The sequence below is a fragment of the Danio aesculapii genome, chromosome 7, assembly GCF_903798145.1.
Source record: "Danio aesculapii chromosome 7, fDanAes4.1, whole genome shotgun sequence".
In the NCBI taxonomy this organism is placed as follows: domain Eukaryota; kingdom Metazoa; phylum Chordata; class Actinopteri; order Cypriniformes; family Danionidae; genus Danio; species Danio aesculapii.
The window spans coordinates 18,973,268-18,995,302 of NC_079441.1; the positions used below are offsets into that span (position 1 = coordinate 18,973,268).

The 22,035-nt window shown below is 34.7% G+C and overlaps 1 protein-coding gene across 1 annotated transcript; it reads right to left on the minus strand.

The window, feature by feature from the left end:
* Positions 1-1,006: 1,006 nt before the first annotated feature.
* Positions 1,007-20,763, minus strand: dnajc3b (DnaJ (Hsp40) homolog, subfamily C, member 3b). The gene is made up of 12 exons (XM_056461221.1): positions 20,315-20,763; positions 16,247-16,357; positions 13,638-13,762; positions 13,468-13,542; positions 12,201-12,344; positions 9,743-9,924; positions 9,378-9,497; positions 7,997-8,102; positions 7,255-7,375; positions 7,027-7,159; positions 6,715-6,863; positions 1,007-2,693 (listed from the first exon to the last, which is right to left on the minus strand). The coding sequence occupies exons 1-12, from the start codon at positions 20,409-20,411 to the stop codon at positions 2,548-2,550; spliced, it is 1,509 nt and encodes a 502-aa protein (XP_056317196.1). The 5' UTR covers positions 20,412-20,763; the 3' UTR covers positions 1,007-2,547.
* Between the last annotated feature and the right edge of the window lie 1,272 nt (positions 20,764-22,035).

The window sequence follows — 22,035 nt, forward strand, 5'->3', positions numbered from 1 at the left end:
TTCCAGCTGCAACCCAGCACTGGGAAACACCCATACACAGTCATTCACACACATACACTACAGCCAGTTAAGTTTACTCAATTCAGCTATAGCACATGTCTTTAGACTGTGGGGAAACCGGAGCACCCGGCCAGAGGAAACCCACGAGAACACGGGAAGAACATGCAAACTCCACACAGTAATGCCTACTGACCCAGCAGGGACTCAAACCAGCAACCTTGCTGTGAGGCAACAGTGCTAACCACTGAGCCACCATGCCACCCTGATCTGATTTTATAACCTTATATTCATAGATTACTTTGCATGTGAATCTAAATACTTTAAATAATGTGATTTAATTACTTAAGCGCTTTAAGCTTCACAATTTCTTTCTCTCTTTTAATATCTTCTAAACCAAATAATAAAAATAAAATAACCAAGACACTTGGCAAATGAGTCTTCAACATTCTTTTTTAAATACAATATATCTTGGAGTTTGTCATGACTTTGTTAAGGCTAAAACAAATGAAAAACAAGCATAAAACATCAGGAAGACCCATGTCTTTAAGATCAGAGAGACAATGCATTGGCTTGTTGGCACAAAAAGCATACACCCCAAACTTTTGATTTTAGTCCACTCCTTTTTCAATATTTACTGAAGGCTTTTTACTCGGAATTAGGAAGATTTCTTTCTTTTTCAATTTTTTTTTTGTGGGACCAAAACTTCAACCAAAAACAGGCTGCTTCATAGACTGTCATCTGATTTATCATCTGCATTCTGTCATGTAAACTTTATTCAAAGACTTAAGTACAAAAAAATATTGTGCAAACTGGTATCAGATCAAATGTATAAGTCTATAAAGCAGCCCAGGAGCAGGAAGGTTTCTGATGGACTTATTGGATACACTTCATTATTATGAAGATGGGTAAAATAAAAATAATAATAAAATAAAACCAGAGATGAGACAAAGATATGAAAAAAGTGCCTTATTTGCTAAAAAGAGTGCAATACTGTTTTTTTTTAAAATCTATTTAAAGGCATGTCTGAGCTGAAAGAATGTGTGACATCCTGCAGTCAGGAGAACATGATGGCACAGTCTAAAACAGGGGTGTGCAAACTTGTCCTGGAGGGCCGGTGTCCTGCAGATTTTAGCTTCAACTTGCCTTAACACACCTGCAAGGATGATTCTAGAAAGCCTTCCCATTCATACGTACGCGAATGCGTCAGACCAGAAATGCAAGCTCAAGTTCAAGCTTGGTGAACTCTGACCTGCGAAATTGCATCACATGATTGCGTGAGACCAATAGAAGATCAAAACATGACCTCTCTGGACAGAATATTAAAACATGGACCAATCGCTCACTTTTTTAAATTTTTAATCATCTTGTTTACACCCCCCCCCCCCTTATCGTAGCACCGTACAACAGGATTTCGCATGCACAAATTGTGTCTGATTGGGACTGGAGTTAAACTTTGCAGGACACCGGCTCTCCAGGACTAGGTTTAAACACCCCTGGTCTAAAACATAGGCCTCAATCTCGATTTCTGAAAGGCCGCAGATCTGCACAGTTTTGCTCCAACCCTATTCAAACACAGCTGATGCAACTAATCAAGCTGTTCAAGACTACTAGAGACTATTAGGCAGGTGTGAGTTGGAGGTGGTTAAAGCGAAACTATGCAGAGCTGCGGCCCTCCAGGAATTGAGTTTGAGACCATTGGGGGCTGGAGTCCTGGAGAGTTTAGCTCCAACCAGGGCCAAAGCAAGCTCATCAGGCGCTCTAGGCAAACAATGAGAATGGCGCTCTCAAACCGAAAGTTATGCTGCTTTCAATCTGGAAAAGAGTGTGTGTTGGGGGGGTAAAAGCAAAGAGAGAGGGGCGTTGAGATCATGCAGGGTTTGTCACAGACAAAAGCAAAGAACGTGGGGGGGTTGGTGGCAGGATGTGATGTAGGGTTTGTCTGTGACCAAAAGAAAAGGTGGGCGGGGTATCGTGGGGGATTTGTTGGACGAGCCCTGACTACTCTGCCGCCCTAGGACACCTCTATGGACAAACCGACCCTGGCTCCAACCCTAATCAAACACACCTGAACCAGCTAATTAAGCGTTTACTAGATATACTAGAAACTTTCTGGCAGGTGTGTTAAAGCAAATTGGAGCTAATCTCAGCAGGACACCGGCCCTCCAGGAATGAGTTTGGACACCCCTGGTTTAAAAGAAACCACAAGCCTAATTTCTGGAGTGTTATTCAAAGAAAACAAACAGAAGCAGCAGAAAAAGAAAAGTACATTATAAGAGTCAGAGTAATGATGGCACATGTCAAAAAAATGACTGGGCTTAAGACTAGACTCCATGTTTAGGTCTTTAAAGAGAGGGTGAAATCTAGGCCCAAACTAATAGTTATTTGCCCAATCAAGCAATTTGTATGTGGAGAAGTTCAAAACAGCCTGTGGATTCAAGTCTCAACAACACCAAAAACTCTCGCTTCTATAAGATTCCTTCAAAGTTCGGTCTGAATGAAGCAGGTTGTCTAGCCAGGTTTCGTAGTCCAAATCATTGTCCTTCGCTTTCAGTTGAAGTTGAACTTGAAATGGTAGTTTCCACCCTCAAATGGGTTGAAGCCGAAGGGCCATTCTCTGGTTCCTCCACCTCCACCCCCCTGCTGATTCTCAGGGTCCAGAGGATCCTCACCCGAATCAAACTTCTGACGCATCTCTGCACACAGAAAAAGCCAGTTAGCATAAGCACTTCACACGGTACAGATTGATTCATGGCTGCTTCACACAACAAACAGAATCTGTTGTTGAATACAAGACAAGTTCAAACTCTGATGGAAAGACATGGCTCTAAGAAGACATGACCTAAAGAGCATGATCATTCTGCTTAAACTGGTTTGGCGTTTGTTCACTTCAGTTTAAAATCTGGGTAAAGTTTGTACATTTTGAACATTTGGTTTAGCTTGAAGCAGCTCAAGATATTGACAGTATTCCAGATGGACAGAAGACAGTATAATTATCATACAACTCAAGTCCAGTTCAGTTCAGATTTTGGTCATGAGAACAAAAAAGCAGCTCTTTCTGCATCCAGCAATAAACAAGCTGTGATGAAATGTAATGTGTAAAGGCTGACGCTTTCAGCAGCAGACTCGCTAACAATTTAACATTATGATATGTGTGTACTAATGAAAAAAATTATATGTACACTTTATTTTTTGGGAGGGATTTCTTTTGAGACCACAACAAATGAACTATAATTGAGTATGTTCTTGTGGCAGAATATTGTCTGGTTTGAGGCTGCCATGGATAAATATGGTTGCACATTTCCACTCCATGGTGTGGCACGGTTCTATACGTCTCAATTTGGGGGCTTTTCCACTGCATTCTGTACATAGTACCTGGTACTTTTTTAGTACTACCTAAGATATGGATCCAAGCGAGCTGTCCAATTACTAAAACATGACTTGAACACTCTGCTGAACACTGTTTGGTCCAAGAGATTTGTCATTACCAGAATCACTACCAGTCATTGAAATTGCAACCGGAGACACCAAACTTAAACAGTAAGTGTTTACCACAGAAGAGATCCAGATTGATCTAGTGGGAGCTGAATGAGATGAGCCGGAATATAAAAAGGTGATGTCACGGTGGTGGAGATGGTGCAACTATAGCAATAATCCCAAACCCTTTAAACTGTTCTAAACTGCAATGGAAATGCAATCTGAGGTAAAGCACAACTGAACCAAAGTGAGCCAAACCATGCTAAACCATACTGTACTGTGCAGTGGAAAAGTGGCTTATTTAACAGTATGTGTACTTGCAGTGTATTTCTCTATTAGGTTCTGGGGCAAGTTTAGGGGTTTTTACTTATTTATTATCCAGTTCATGCAATGAATCTGATAAGTACAAAGTACATACAAGCAAGACTGTACAATCATAACAAAAGTTTATTAAACAAAGTAAATATGACAAATAAAAACTCCTGTGAGTTGAATGCATGAATGCAAGTCATTCATTCAAAGAATTTAAATTCAATCAAGCTGCTTCATTTGGAAAAGGGTTAGGGTTGTGCATGTCTTTTTGAATCGATAACTGGCTCACTTAATTTGTAAAAAAAAAATCAGAATAATTCAGCAACAAAAATACTGCAACCCTGCCGTGTGAGATGCAAATGTTCAGGTGAGCTATGTTTCAAATTCAGGAAAATATCACTTTGTTTGTGTGACTCCATAAAAAAAGACTCATACAGCGATATTGCTAATAGGTTTGCTTTCAAAACTCGAATTATTGGGTCATTCTTAAAGCATTCAACTCAGAGCATGTTTAATTTGGTTTTTGAAAAGTGACATACTCTATAATGATGGACTGGGCCATATATACAGCAAGCAGGGTATATGCAGCAATCCTAAAGGTAATTTCAATACCTTTTTAAAGACCTTCTCAGAATACTTTAAGTAGTGGTGGGTGGTTATCGGCGTTATTGTCATGCGTTATATATATATATATATATATATATATATATATATATATATATATATATATATATATATATATATATATATATATATATATATATATACATACACATATACATACATAGAGTCATTAATCTAATCTCAAAGTTGGGTTGGGAGCTGGGTCAATTCTACGCAAGCTATGATGACTTTCATCTTGATATTTTAGCACGGATGTACACCTGACCTTTGAGCCCTCTGACAAAAAAAAAAATGCCCTTCTGATCAGCGGGATGCCCTTCTGGATCTTTCACTTACTTCGAAGACACTACTGACTACGTTTACATGGACATCTGTAATCTAGTTATTTGCCTTAATAGACAATAATATAATTAAGCTGTTTACGTGAAGTGCTTTCATGTAAGAGTTTCCTGCAATTTTGGTTGACTTTATATGCCATCTCGGCAGTTTCACTATCACTCATGAACATTTCATTCATGCCCCGTGACAAACTGGGGTATTAGACGGAAATAAGGAGTAAGGACTGGTGAGAGTGTTATAAAATTTAATAACGCACGCCAAATGGAAAGAAAAAACTTCTGCATTTCGCAACGTGTGTGTGTGTGTGTGTGTGTGTGTGTGTGTGTGTGTGTGTGTGTGTGTGTGGTCCTTTACTGACAGCAGCGTGTGTGGATCTTGTCGGAAAAAAATGGCGAAATGTCCTACATGACAGTAATAGTTTGATTGCGGTGTTTACTTCAATAATACCACTAATATATGTATACTCCAGGTCTTAATTCCATTCCTGTTTAGTTCAGTTATGACTTTAGTCAGATTAAGGTTATCAAAAATCGCTGTTTTGTGCTTATGTAGGCCTACAGTTCCTGAACAAACAGTTAGTAAACACAAGTAATTCTTTTTAAACATAATTTATTTTCATCACCAATTATCATAGTAAAACAGTTTCTCAAGCAGTTTGTGATGCATTTTGGAAACAGGAGATGAGCCCCTGGCTAATGCGCCACCTGGCTTGAGAAACCCGTTCTCAAAGACTTACTTTTAGCCATTACTTGGGTAGCACACATATTCTGAATGCCTTCCGCAGAATTCAAATGAGCCATTTTAATCTAGATTAATTCCAAGATTACAATGAGTATGCCCACCTATAATTTTAAGACCTTATCGCCACTCCATGTTCTGATTAGTATCAAACCTTTAACTTAATAAACAGTTGTTAATAAACAGTTGTAGTTAAATAAATCAATGGAGCACAACCTCAAAATAAGCTGGGAAGAAAAAAGCTTGAAATAATACATTTTGCGGTTGTTTTCAGCGACAGGCTTCAGCCATTGTTTAAACTCATCTTTCTCCAACCAGAAATACGCAAACTTACATTTCCCATTTTGTCATCTGTTTCGCTCTATGGTTTCGCTACATGTGGAGAGTGTCACATCACCTTCCCGCATTTGTCACAAATTACATGACATCACCCGGATGGAGGAGCTTGGCCGGACACGTCCCAGGCCGCACCAATCATGTGGATCGAGCACACCGTTGTTAATATTAAGAGGAACAAAATTACATTTATGCTTTTTTGGACTTAAACACTTTGGACAACGCTTGAACAAAATTTAAAACCTTGTAAAAACTCAATTAAGACTTTTTAATACCTTTTAAGGGCCTTAATTTTCTCATAATCCGTTTAATCAACTTTTAATACTTTTTAAGACCTCGCTGACACCCTGAGCAAGTGTATTTTGGCCACTAATAAACTTCCGGTGAAAGGTTGATCTGACTATTTTCAATTTCATATAGTTCCTTTTACAGCATCAATAATGTAAATTAATTTTTAAAAAATCTGTTAAATAGGCTTTAGCATTCATTCAGTTGTTCAAGCGTAAAACAAGATGAAAGATCATTTAAACAAGCTCTGGCAGGAGCAACAGGCGAGTGCTAAAGCTCCATTGAACATACAAAAAATATTTAAAATTTAAAAATTATATTTAAAGACATGGCACATGGTTTTAGTGCTTCTTGTCAGGTCTGAGACTCATTTTATATTGTATCGCAATCAGGCAGTAAAGAGCATTGATCTTAAAAGAAACCACATCTTAAACAGAGCGATTTTATAATGTCATGACAGTTCGCCGGAAGCGATTGAGCTGGTTTACTGAAAATTAAAAGCCCCTGTGGATATACCCCACTACACTATTCCCACAAACATTAACTATTGCTCACATCAAACATGTCTCTTTTTTGCTTGGCTGTCACATGATGTTCTCTTACCTGGATCTGTGAGCACTTCCTTTGCTGATGCAATATCAATAAACTTTTTCTCTGCCTCTTTCTTGTCTGCTTCAGACTGGAAATTATCAGGATGCCACTGCTGAGCCAGTTTTCGATATGCTTTTATGATTTCCTGTTTGTTGGCACTCCTAAAAAGCAAAAAAAACAAGTCAAACAACCATTTTTGGCTGCACATATATGCTTATTAGTATGCACCATCAAAAACCCTACATTAATATTAGAAAATATTAAAATAGTGAGACTGCCGTCAATGTGTTATTGAAGGACGCTGATGATCAGTCATTGCCGTACCTGCTGACCCCCAGGATCTTATAATAGTCCCTCTTACGAGAGATTTTGAGAAGCTTCTGTGCTCGATCGAGACCCTCACGAAGCTCTTGGTTCTCCTGGTCAAACTCGCGAGCCTCCTGATAGTCTTCCACAGCTGAGTAGACAAACAGAGACCACGTGAGCTTACATTCAAAGTAAACGACAATTTAGTATCTATATATTATAAATAGTAACTATATATTATATAACCTTTCTCATATTCCTGTAGTAGGATGTAGGCCTCGGCTCGGTCCCGGAGGATGTGGATATTTTGAGGCTCTCTCTGGTGAGCTTCTGAACAAATGTCTACAGCCTCTTCAGCACTCTTCATCTGGAGAAGAGAAACAGACACATATAATATAGTTATAGTTATTTAAAACAACACTTGAACATGTCTGGATGTTGTTGCATTATTAATGAGGTGAAAATGCATATATTGCATAAATGTGACCACTTATGTTGCAGGAGCATATTTTTGGAAATAGCCAAAAATCCATTGCATAGGTCAAAATGTTTTTTTTTTCTCTTTTCAAGACAAAAATTAATTATAATATTAAGTAAACATCATGTTCCATAAAGATATTCGGTAAACTTTCAACTGTAAATATATCAAAACCAACTGTTGATTAGTAATGAGCATTGCTAAGTACTTAATTTGTTCAACTTTAAAGGTGATTTAAGTACTTAGATTTTTTTTTAAACCCCTCAGACTGATGATTTTCAAATAGTTGCATCTTGGCTAAATATAGCTCTAACAAATCATACATCAATGGAAAGATTATTTATTTAGCTTTCATTTGAAGTAAAATTGATGCTTATGACTGGTTTTGTAGTCCTGTGTCACAAATAGTGTAGCAGAACAGCTAGACTAGACACTAGAGGGATTTTATCCCATTGCAAAGCTGAAAAATAACAGCACAATAATTAACTGACATTTAGTTACTGCACATACTTTGACTAAGCAGAAACACGTCCTCTCCTTTGCTTTATTAGTGTAGAATGCCAAGTTCGGCTCTGTTCGCATCACAGACTCGTACTTCTCAATGGCTTCCTGATACCTGTCAGTCAAGAGCAAAAAAAAAGAGCAGATAAAAATCATTTAGAAAGTGTCTAAATGACAATGATGACTGAAGACTGGAATGATAAAAATATGACACAAGCAAGTAAGATTTTTCTATTAAAAATATATATATATATTTGCACTTCTATTAAGGAAGGATTCAGTTTACTGATGCAAACTAATTGACACCAATGATGTTTACAATTTCAATAAAAATTTCCATTACATTTTAAGAAATGCATTAAACACAAATGTTTTCCAAACTGATACTAATAGGAATTAAAGTTCATTGTAAAATTTTTATTAGAACACACGATCAGGAAAATTCAGATTCACCATTACAGGAATAAATAGAGGACTGAAGGGAAAAATTCATGCAAAAAAAAAAAAATGTTCTGTTATTATGTAATCTCCCTTCATTTGTGCTTATGGAAATATCAGCTTCTCTGGCTATGTCATGGCAAAAAGACAGATTAAGTTTACAACATTTTATAAATATCACTTTTCTATAATCATTAAAATATTTTAATACATAAGATAAAGTTTTTTATCGTTACTTTTGATAAAAATTGCACAAGTCTGGAAGGACTCACATTTAAAAATATTTCATTTAAAGTCTTTCCAGATAAAAATGGTCATCTCATAACATTAAAAATAGGGTATTCCACAAGTAAATGCTTGACAGTTTGGTTTTTGTTTCAGTATTGACTTCTCCTTTAAGTAAATGATCATGTGTGAGTCTTATGTGTGCGTGTGTGGACATTTCTGTAAAACAATAGTTTGATTTTCTTCCTATTTCTGCCTGGATTTCAAAAAGTTTATTTGTTTACTGAGCACTGATCCCATTCTGCTTGGCATGTTAAAAATATAGCATTTTATTAGTGGTTTTAAATCTGAAGGTGGGTTTTGGGACTCCGTTTAGGGCTGTTTTGTCAGCTTTGTTGATTCCCCAATAGTCCAACATGTCCTCTTTCTTCTGATGAACATAAAAGTAGATATTTAAAAGAATGTTGGAAACTAGCAACCATCGATTTCCATGGTGTTTGTTTTTCCTACTATGGAAGTCAATGATTTCAATAATTTTTCAAAATATCTTCTTTTGTGTTCAACAGACAAGAAATTACAGCTCTTCCAACCTTACAAACTATAATATGTATTCATAATTATAATGATTGTTTTATTTGATTAATATTTTATAATACATTTTAAATAAAGCTCATATTTTAAATTTTAAATAGAAATCTGATCAAAAAAGATGAGAAGTTTCCAGCACCTCTGTTCTGAGATCAGCTCTTCTGCAGAGTCCAGCTGCTTGCTGAGCTTCTTGACCTGTTTGTAGAGGGCAAAACACTCCTTATCATCCTGATCCAGCTTCAGACACTCACGCACCTGACTGAAAAACAAAATAAAGAGGGAAAGAAAACTAAACACCAGCAAAAAAACCAACACAGGACTAACTTTAATATAATAGTACTGTGCACATCATCAGTGAGTGAGATTGTATTTACTAACATGTATAACTCTAGAATTGCCCTTTTAAACAGCTTATAGAAGATACTTGAATACTGTTAGTATAAATAATAAGCAAAAATGCAGCTGTCATTCATCATTCTACAACATCTGGCTTGCTGGACATACTTAAGTGAGTCATGATGCTCGCCTAAACTGTAATGCAGTTGACTGAGTTTGAGAAAAGCTGCTCGGTTGTCCGCACGCAGACGGGATGCTGGAGTCAGGTCCATAATGGCCTTGCGTGGCTCCCCGAGCTGGATGTAGCATTCGGCTCTCAGCTCTCGTGACTCTGGGTCCCATGGAGAGAGCTGGAGAAGAAAGACAAGACAACCACAAATGAAATAAAAAAATTCTTAAATGTGAATTGTGTATATTAGGGCTAGGAGATCATCTCAAATCCTTATAAAGATATAGTAACTTTTCTGCAAATCAATCTATTAATAGTTTTTTCTTATACAGACCATAATGATTATTTTTATAAATTTTAATGTATATAATCCAAAATTCTTATGTGATTTTCTCACTTTACATTATTTATCAGAAAGAGAAAGAGTTTCAGTTAACTGAGATTTTCTGCTCGTCTCATGCCACACTGTAGACGCTCATTTAAAGTGTTTTGCTGTCTTTAGCTATGTGATTTGTGTTGCACCATGTAACTTGATGTGTTACTCCGTTCTGCAGGGCAATCCAGTCTAGCAACTCAAACAATGAAAAGTATTTTCAATTTCAAAAGTAAGTCAACATTGATGGATTAAAGGGTACTAAAACAAAAGGTTAACTTTCATTTATTCGGTGGCGCAGTGGGTAGCGCTGTCGCCTCACAGAAAGGTCACTGGTTCGAGCCCGGGCTAGGTCAGTTGGCATTTCTGTGTGGAGTTTACATGTTTTCTCCGTATTAACATGCTCCGGTTTCCCCCACAAGTCACGTGGTGTAGGTGAATTGGGTAAACTACATTTTTAGGATTTTTAAATATTTTAAAATAAGCTTCTCCTGCTCACAAAGGCTGCATTTATTGCATCTAAAATTCTGTACAAATTGTAAAATAGTGAAATATTATTGCACTATAAAATGACTGTTCAAAAGTAGTTTAACATTTAATTTAATCATTTATTCCAGTGAATTTAAAGATGAATTTTTAGCTTCAGTATTCCAGTCTTTAGACACATGATCTTTCAGAAATCACTCTAATATTAGTTATTATTATTATTAATGGTCCTAGTAATAAAAGCAATAATTACTGGACTAATAATTTCACTTGAAACTACTTTCAACAAGCAATAAATAAATATTTAATAGGTATTTAACAATTTTACAATTTTTTTTACATTTAATAAATGCCGCCTTGATGAACAGAATAATTTTCTAAAAAAAAAAAAAAAAAAATATATATATATATATATATATATATATATATATATATATATATATATATATATATATATATATATATATATATATATATATATATATATATATATATATATATATATATATATATATATATATATATTTTTTTTTTTTTTTTTAGAAAATTATTCTGTTCATCAAGGCGGCATTTATTAAATGTAAAAAAAATTGTAAAATTGTAATAATAAAATAAAAAAATAATAAATATATATATATATATATATATATATATATATATATATATATATATATATATATATATATATATATATATATATTATCATATGTATAATATATATATAATGTATATGTATAATGTAATGTATATATGTATAAATAAATAAATCAATTTCAATTTCATCTTTAACTGTATATGTTGTACAATGCAATTGCATGGATTTAGAATGTCTTCACAATGTTATTATTTGGTCTTTTTTGGTAACTGATTCTATAAATGAAATAGAAATGAAATTTATATTTGATTTTTGTAATATAGACAACATTCTGTGTTTTTAAAAATGTATTTCTCTTTTTTGTGACGTTTCCTCTCCTGCAATAGTAAAAGTATCTCGTTTTTGCCGGGAGTCTATTTTACCATTCTATCCCTTTATTGTCCCGTTTAAGTATTTTCATGTAACGGTGCTGACTGGCACGCTCCATATAAAGATACTGTTCCCAGATCAGCTTCTGTACACCTGATGTGACACTTTGGGATTTGGGTGTGTTTTTAAACAGACAAATACACTTAATAATAGGCTATGTAAACATGTCCATCCTAGAGTGTTTTATTTAAAACACAAATAATTTTGTCTTAAATGAGCACAAACAGTGACAAAACTAATCAAATGCTTTCATTTTAGATCTGTGGACTGGACCTCTGTTACCAAACAAAAGAGTGTATCAAAATGAGAGATTTGCTGCTCCTCACTAAATAACTAGAGTAACTTTAATCAATATTTAAATAGAGAGAATAAAAAATTCATGAGTTTTTAATTTCTTGCCTAATTCATTCATTAATTTCTGTATAGGCCATTGATTTTAATAGGTTAATTTTTATTTTACCTTTTATTTTATTTCCAATTAAAGCGCATCCCGAATTTTTACATCCCAATGTTGACAGGTTGGCAACATTTCAAGCATCCTGTTGCTGTATATTTTGATGTCAGACTAACTCACCTCTATGACTCGCTCCAGCACCTGGACAGCATTCCTGCAGTCTCCACGCTGATAAGCTTCATGTGCATCTTCCTGGCGAGACTCCAGCTCATCCACCTTCAGGAGCTGATCATGTGCTTCCTCGTGATCCGGGGAACGATTCAGCTGCATGACAGAGAGGTTAACAGATGAGGCAGGAATCAGAGAATAGCTCCAAGTCGATGAACAATCCAATGCAATCTTGTAATAAGCTCAAAATACCCAACAGATTTTGTTTTATAACATGCTAAATGCGTTTTGGGGGGCTTTTTTAAAAGAAACAGCTGTTTATTACTCAAGAGGCAACCTCCCGCTCTCCCTCATGAAGCCAAAACGGAAGTAACAAACTGCAATTCATCGATTCGCCTTAAGGGGCTGGCTCCAGGAACTCCAGATGTTCACTGACTGCAATGCTAAATTGGCCAATTTTACAGCTGATAAAAACATGTTTACAGCCTGGTACAAAAGACGGCTTTGGTGCATATAGCTAATATTACCATTCATGACAGCTGTGAGGGGGGTGAATTTTTTTGTACCTCATCCGTTTCGTTTATATTAAGTTATATTGAGTCTGCATAATTAAGGGCGTGATAGCTAGGTCTCACTGGTCGCAGTCTTGTCACCTCAAATGATTCTGGTTGATTAGCCGCTGAGCTCGGCATATACATCGTATTTTTGTTTTATGTGGCTTTACGCAGTCAGTTGCCTTTTGGAATTATTTTTTACAATTATTAGATAATATGGCATACTGTGTGCACTGTATTGTGCTCACAAACCATTCAAGTGATTCATTTCCCAGGTGAATTCAATTATATACTTCTATACCATCTCTATAAATGTATTTGTTTTATTTAAGATCATTTATATTTTCTTTAGAACTTGAATGCACTCCAGAATCTAACAGACTGATTAGCTGTAGGCTATAAAACGTCATACAGTTTTATGCCTGGATTTCATAAATAGCCTGTCATTTACTAACACAGACTATATTTGAAATGTTTGGGAGTTATTCGAGTTTTCCTTTTTTGTTTTGCTCAATACTTATTTTTTGTTTGCAACTTTCATGGTATTTTTTTCATACTATGGAAGTCAACGTATGACATAAACTAGCATTCTTCAAAACATCTTCCTTTGTGTTTAACATAAGAAAGAAACTCATAACCACATGCGGGAGAGTAAAAGATTGGCTAATTTTCATTTCTGTGTGAACTATCCCTTTAAGGAAAAAAAAGAGACTTGTTTCACTTACTACTGCTTGGAAGTCTTCTCTGGCCTCCTGAGTGCTTCCTTGTTTCAGAAGAATATTACCCCTCTGCAGTCTGGCCTGAAAACATACGCACAATACAATAAATGTGCAAACACTGCATAGTTTGCCATATTTAACTCAGATTTATATTACAACAACAAAAATGAACTCACAGCAAGGAAGTCTGGCTTAAGCTGTATAGCTTGGGTCAGATCCGGCAGTGCTGACTTGGATTTGCCCATGGCCAGAAAAACGGCAGCCCGTTTGTAGTACGTCAGATAATTCTTAGAGTCGCCCTCTGTTTAAAACACATTAGACATCTAATTTTTGGTGTGAATTATGCATATAAGATACCATAACAAATCTAAATTAATCTAAAACACATTCGGAAAGAAAGTAAATGGGCAAATAAATTTACTGTTTGATATTTTGGAAAAAAAACATTTGCGTTTGTCTCTTATGCTTATCAAGGAATAGCAATATCACAAAATAATTTTCCAATTTAGAACGACAGCTTTCTGTTAATATATTTATAAAGCAATTTATTCTTTTCTAATAATTTTAGGCATTATTAGACCAGTCTTTACTGTCACATGATCCTTCAGTTATGACTCTGATATAATGCCGATTTAGAGATTATGACATGTGATGTTTTTTTTTTATTTAATGCAATGTCAGTAATCAAGGCTATTTTCATGGCAACAACAAACAAATTAATACATAAATTAAATAAGATTTTTAGTGTTAATACAAGATTTTAAAAAATCTAAATTTTTCCTGGTGTCACTTTGCTAAAAATGTCCTTAAGGGAATTCTTTTCGTAAAAAATTCTTCTGGATATATTAAAAGCCGGACAGTCAAGTAAAATGTGTTTTGCAGTAAGGGGAATTGTGCACTACAAACATTGAGTGGGGTCTTTATCTTTAAGTGAAAAACCATGAGATATACTTGTATGTCCAATACGACACTGGGTAAAAATCACTTGATCAAATACAGTCTTAAAATGTCTTAAAACTCTGTTTGAGATTTCAGGTTGTATTTCATACAGTTTAATAGGGATGTCCAGATCCGATCACGCAGTTTCAGACTCGACCAGAAATTACCTCCATATCTGGACTCGAATATATATGTATGTGTGTGTGTGTGTGTGTGTGTGTAGGTGTGTGGGCGCATGTATAAATATATAAACACAAATACATACATATATATTCATTAATTCACTTTCTTTTTGGTTTAGTCCGTTTATTAATCTGGAGTCGCCACAGCGGAATGAACCGCCAACTTATCCAGCACATGTTTCAAGCAGCGGATGCCCTTCCAGCTGCAACCTATCACTGGGAAACACCCATACACTCTCATTCACACACATACACCGCGGACAATTTTAGCTTACCCAATTCACCTATAGTGCATGTCTTTGAACTTGTGGGGGACACTGGAGCACCCGGAGGAAACCCACATGAACGGGGAGAACATGCAAACTCCACACAGAAATGCCAACTGACTCAGCCGAGGCTCAAACCAGCGACCTTCTTGCTGTGAGGCGACAGCGCGTCACCCCGATACATATATATATATATATATTCTCAATATTTTTTAAAACATCTATAGTTATGCTGTGGCACAGAGTTAGACCTCTTTCTTAACTTCACACAGAAACAACAACATGTGTGGCATGACATCACTATGTTGCAGAGATGCTATTGGCTAAATGCCGGCAAAGTAGAACACGGAAGCAGTTTGAAGCGGAGAGTGTGAGTATGTCTGCGGTCTGGAGGTATTATAAAGTTGATGATGACAACATTGCCATAGCAAACTGTGAGATATGTAAACTTTGTTGTTGAATGTTAAAATAAGGTGAATTAAATTAGTTTCTTCGCTCTTCTTTATTCTTTTTTTATGTATTATAGAAGAATCGGATCGGGTTTCCGTATAGGTAGATACTCAAAATAAAATGATTCTGACTCAAGGGCAAAAAAACCTGATCGGGATATCCCTACAATTTATAAATTTTCAATTCATCCCACTCCTCTTGCCACTTATTTATTTAAAATGTAAACGTTGATAAAAGGTCTCATCTCTGAAGGCGAAATTTGGCATTTGTTCACCACTTGTTTCAAAGCATCCTTAGCAGCTGCATCAGCTCGCTCATTTCCTGAAAGATCAACATGTCCTGAAATCCAGCAAAAAAAATGATATGATAAAACTGGTTTTGTAGATGGTGAACTTTAGTTCAAACACTTTCAATCAAAGGATGATCGTTTTTTTGAAGATTCCATCATTTGGAGGCATAATTAGGCATCGGTAAAAATAATAGAGTTCTTTTGTTGAACATTTTCTGTTTATTGCAATGCTAAAAGTAAAGCACGGGCTTCAGCTGTGAATATTGAACATTCTTTAGACAGACTGATTCCATAATGTTGTTGTTCAGTCACCATTGCTGCTGCTACACTATTTTTCACCTTTGAACCATCTGTAAATATTGGTGTGTGTAGACAATATTGGCTTCTAATTTCCAGATATTGTTACCTATATATATTAGGATGAGTTGCTGATTTAGAGATCATAAATGATTGCTTAGAACTTTCGGGATTCATTGATGAATTGAAAATTTATTTATTTAAAACAGAATTTTTTTCTAAAAGTTTTAATGTTTTGAAAAATATCAAATATTTAATGCTATAATACAGACTAAAATATTCATTTTCTTTCTGTGACTTTTGTCAGTAGTAGAGTAAAAGTGTAGTTTTCATCCATGATTGTGTGCTTGTATGCGTCTTACCCACAGCTGAATGATAGTGAGACAGGGCCTCGGCCAGCTGTCCGGCTGCCAGCAGCTTACGGCCCATTTCCAGATGATGCTCGATCTCAACAGGTGTGGCTCCTAACACACCTGTAAAACAGAGAGACAGGCAGCTGACTCACACAACATCTGCACTCAGATAATTTTACAATGATATCAATTAATAATAATATTTTTTCAATTATTCAAAGGCAGCTTTGAAAACCCTCTATATGCCCAAAATGAAAACATTACTGAGCCTTAAACTGACATACATAAAAAATGAACACTCTTCCTGTAATGTTGTAAAAACATTCCTTAAAGGTAAGATATTATTACACTCCAACAGGTTTCTGTTAACAAAGACAACACAAAATGAAAGCATGCAAACAGCGCCCTGTCCTAGAGCATGGTTATTTCTGGAAAACAAAACCTAACAACAAAAGCGTCAATCCATCTCTATTTGTTTGTGAAAGCTTTCAGTTTCAACATTAACCAGCATAGATCTTTAAAAGCTTTCATTATATTAATGACTCCATCTCAAAACAGATGGCTATGTATGACCCTAGACCACAATAAAAGTCTTAAGTTGCACATGTGTATTTGTAGGAATAGCTTTGAGTTTCCAGTGGCACCGAAAATAAAGGTAGTTCATTTTAAAATTCTAAATGGAATCTTTCCTTTTTTTCGGAAATGTTGATTTGGTTTTGATGAAAACAATTTTTCCTTTTGTGATGATCAAATTGAAACTACAGAGCATCTTTTCTATGATTGTAAATTTGATTGTGCCTTTTGGGAAGATTTGCATTATTGGTTATTTTCTAAAGTTTGAAGAAAATGTACTATTTGGTTTGTTTTTGAAAGATGAGACACGTGATTTAGCAATTAACACAATAATTATTCTTGGGAAGTTATTTTTACATAAGAATAGATTCTTAAGAATTTCTCCAAAATTGTATGTATTTCACAAGGAACTATGTCTTTATTTTCTATCACTTAAGCAAATGAAGAAAAACAATGCTGTAATAACTATCTGTGATTTGATAGAACACCTTTGAACTTGCTAAAACACCTAGGTTTTTCTTAATTTTTATTACATTTTTTTATGATGCTTGTCTGTTGTCTGATTAAAGAGGTTTGTATTTTGTTCCAGGCCATTTATAGCTGTATTGTTTACTTTGTTCAATAAAGTAAAAAAAAAAGATTTGTAGGAATAGCTAACATCACATTATTAGAGTCAAACTTCTGATTTTTATTTATTCATTCATTTGTTAATTTATTCATTTTCCTTTCAGCTTAGTCCCTTTATTAATCTGGGGTTACCACAGCGGAATGAACCACCTCTGATTTTTCTTTTATGACGAAAATTATTAGAATATTAAGTAAAGATCCTGTTTTATGAAGACATCTGGTAAATTTCCAACCATAAATATATCAAAACTTAATTTTTGATTAACTAACATGTATTGCTAAGATCTTAATTTAGACAACTATGAAGGTGATTTTCTCAATGCTTAGTTTTGAGTATTTTTTAACCCTCAGATTTCAAACTTTTTAATAGTTGTATCTCCGCGAGGGATGCAACGATTAACCGAATTCACTATTAACCGCGCTTTGATTCATCACGGTTAATTAATCGTAAAGGCTTTTCAACACCGCGTTTCTGTTGCACGCAACAGGACTGCTGCAACTAAACAAAGTTATGCCAACTGTGCTTTAGTTCCGAGTTCATATACCGAGGCTAATTCACACACACTGGACTATAACTATGGCTGAGACATAGCAGCAGCGGGCTGTTGACATATCGCATCTTTTCCATGTGTAAGTTTGTTATTTCTAATGGAGGCGCTCGCCCAGGTGAAAACATCTCATGCTGTAGCGGTGAGAGTTGTGCGTGCCTTACAGTGCAATGTAAACAAAAGATGTGTTAGACAAATTATTAAAATGATTATGTATGTTTGAACACAGATGATAACAACAGTTCATTTAAATACTTAGCTAATATTTAGCTTATATTTAAACACTACAAACTTAACTACACTGTTCCTATTTACTGTGACCTTTTATGTGAAGCTGCTTTGACACAATCTACATTGTATAAGCGCTATACAAATAAAGGTGAATTGAATTGAATTGAATTGAATTGAATTTACATTAGACAAATACCATTTTATTTATTCTTATTTTTTATTTATTTATTTATTTTCAGTGTAAAATGATTATTTATGTTTAAAATCAAAAACTTTTTTCACTTATTTCGAAGTCCAAAGAGAGAAATAACATATTGTTGGTTTTTTTTATTTATTATTATTAATATTATTATTATTATTATTATTATTTTGTGCTGTATTAGCTGGTTACTGAGCAGCAATAAATAACACTTTAAAATATACACATTAATTGAAATTAATGAATGCATAATAATCGCGATAATCGTGATTATTCCTCAGACTACAATGGTACAACCAAAATCTATAATCATAGCATCTGTAATCTCAGCTAAATATAGGTCTTGTTATGTTAACAAACTATACAACTTTAGAAAGCTTGTTTATTCAGCTTTTATATGATGTTTGAGTCTCCATTTTAAAAGGTTTTGTGGTGCAACCAACATTAGAAAAAAACTGTCACATCCTCTTATGCTGTGCCATCAAGGGTGTAGAATTAGCATGGATGGAGGGAATGTGTCCTCACCAATATCCACAGATTATTAAAATGTCCCCACCAGTAATTTAATCACCTCCAAAATAAAATAATGCTTTGTCAAAATTTTCCAGTCAGGTGCAAGGTGAGAAGTGGACATAAGCAGCTACATTTCAAAGAGAAGTGTCACTTTTCGCTACAAGTTCACCATAATAGTAACCATGAATGTGCAATTAAAAGAAATTTGTTTAGATTTTGGCCTCCACAACGACTATGAAAAAACAACAAATCAAGATATAATGGTTATTGTCATAATGGTCATATGCCTCCACCTTTCCAGAGTTCTGCATTCATTCAAGTCAAAGTAAAATCATGCAAATTTACTTTTGCACCATAAGACATGCTTGATTTAACGTTGTTTTTGTTAATAATTGTATTTGATTTATTTATTTAAGTTTTTTTTAAGTGTGAAACAGAACATGTGCTGTTCTGGTTGCACGCGTAGAGAAAGAAAAGAACATGGACATGTAAAGTCATGTTTTAGCTTAAAGTGCATATATGGCAATATTATACTTGCAAAAATATGTTCAGATGCGGGGGTAAGTGATTATGCACAAATAAGCCTTCAGTAAACGGAAGTCTTTATTAAACTTTCTTTTTGTCAGACATTCCTTTAACTTTACATTTTAAATGTCAAGTTACATTTTAATTTTACAATTAGTGGTGGTTTGGTGTCAAATTAGGTACCCACCACCAATATCAAAGGCAAATCTACGCCCTTGTGTGCCATGGTATGCCAGCATGCTTCAAACAAGTTGTTTACATCCAAAATCTGGCCTTTGCAAAGCACAAGTGCAGACAATAATATAATAGTTAGTAGTTCTTCAGTTGAGTAAAATCAGTTTCTGAAGGCTTCACATCTGAGCTGTCAACTGCTGACTGAGCTGTCAACACACACACGCGCACGCGCGCGCGCACACACACACACACACACACACACACACACACACACACACACACACACGAGCTCTTTGACGCTTAATATTGAGTTCAAATATTTTAGAAAACAGATTTAATCATTGTTTTGAATTGTTTGTTCCCTGAGCTTAAATTGCAATTTACTATTATTTTACATAAAGACTTTCCTTACTTGGCACTTCCTGATACAATGGTAAAATGACTAGCATCTCGTGCTGTTTTAATACACATTTCACAATTACCAAATACATTTAAGTTAATTACCGTGGTATTTAAAGTGGTGCGTCAAAGAATACCACAGTATGACTACTTTACATGTAATTCTACAGTGCGTCTTACACTACTTACACTACGTAGCTTACTTAGTCACCTGTCAAAACACCAATATAAATGATGTAAATGATTTAAACATTAATAACGTGTAGAATAATCAGTGTGAAATCTCACCATCCAGCTGTAGGTCCAGCACCACACAGAGCAGAGACAGAGAGGACAGGACACTGTTCAAACTTCTCCGCCGTCCCGACTCCATGATGACATTCATCACACCCCCGAAAACACAACCGTCCACTGTGATTCACAACGCGCAACAGGACAGAGCGAGTATTTATATTCTTATCTTCATAACAGCGGCATACTTGGCGTGGAGATGTTGCTGTTGTTCGGGTTATAAATATGTCCGAGTGGAATAAAGGAATGCGAAACTTTAGTTCCGTGTAGACCTATCTCAGTCTCGATAATCAAAGGCTCTCCCGATGTAGAGGGAAACGTGTGCTTGAGTTTGCAGTGAATTGTCTTTATTATTTCCGTGCGACAGTGACTGTGCACAACAGGTGCCTGCCACGTACTTTTGGAAAGTCTCCTCTTGTTGGACCTCCTGGTCGTACAATTCAAATCGCCCTACATTTGAGCTCAGGGACTGGCTGCTCACATCCGTGTTTGACGACAAACGTGGGCGCGTCCCATTGGCCGAATTATTTTAGCGCACTGGACGGACACGCCCGCGTCCTGTAATGGACTAGCTGATACATGACCCCGTCCTGCACTTCAGAGGAAAAGTCTATTCCTGATAGCAAATGGTACAGATAATAAAGGAAACCAGGTTACTATGGTAAATATTCAATTCAATTCTATTCTATTCTATTCTATTCTATTCTATTCTATTCTATTCTATTCTATTCTATTCTATTCTATTGTAAAACGGCTTATGAATTAATAATAATAAATAGAATACAAAATAGAAAACAACACAGAACCCTTAAAATGGCAACAATTTCTCCATGCACAAAATGTCATATACACGTAAGTCATATAATAATTATAACTAATAATAAATAATAAATTAATTTGGATCCTCCTTCAAATGTGAAAGTTTTTTTAAAGAAAAGACTAGAATTGACCTTTTCTGATATGCATTATCATCTGTAAATTGATAAAACACCCTCAAATAACATTTTATTCTTAAATTTAAATCATTATTACTAACTTTAGAAACTAAATAACTAGAGACCATTTCAAATATAGTATATAATATAATATAATATAATATAATATAATATAATATAATATAATATAATATAATATAATATAATATAATATAATATAATATAGTATAATATAATATAGCATAATATAATATAATATAATATAATATAATATAATATAATATAATATAATATAATATAGCATAATATAATATAATATAATATAATATAATATAATATAATATAATATAATATAATATAATATAATATAATATAGTATAATATAATATAGCATAATATAATATAATATAATATAATATAATATAATATAATATAATATAATATAATATAATATAATATAATATAGTATAATATAATATAATATAATATAATATAATATAATATAATATAATATAATATAATATAATATATATTACACACAGAGGCTCAGTGGTTAGCACTGTCGCCTCACAGCAAGAAGGTTACTTGTTCGAGTTCTGGCTGGGCCAGTTGGTGTTTCTGTGTGGAGTTCTGTCCGTGTTATTGTGGGATTCCTTCGGGTGCTCCGGTTTCCCCCACAGTCCAAAGACATGCCTTATAGGTGAATTGGGTAAGCTAAATTGGCTGTAGTGTATGTGTGTGAATGAGTGTGTATGGATGTTACCCAGTTGTGGCTTGCAACTG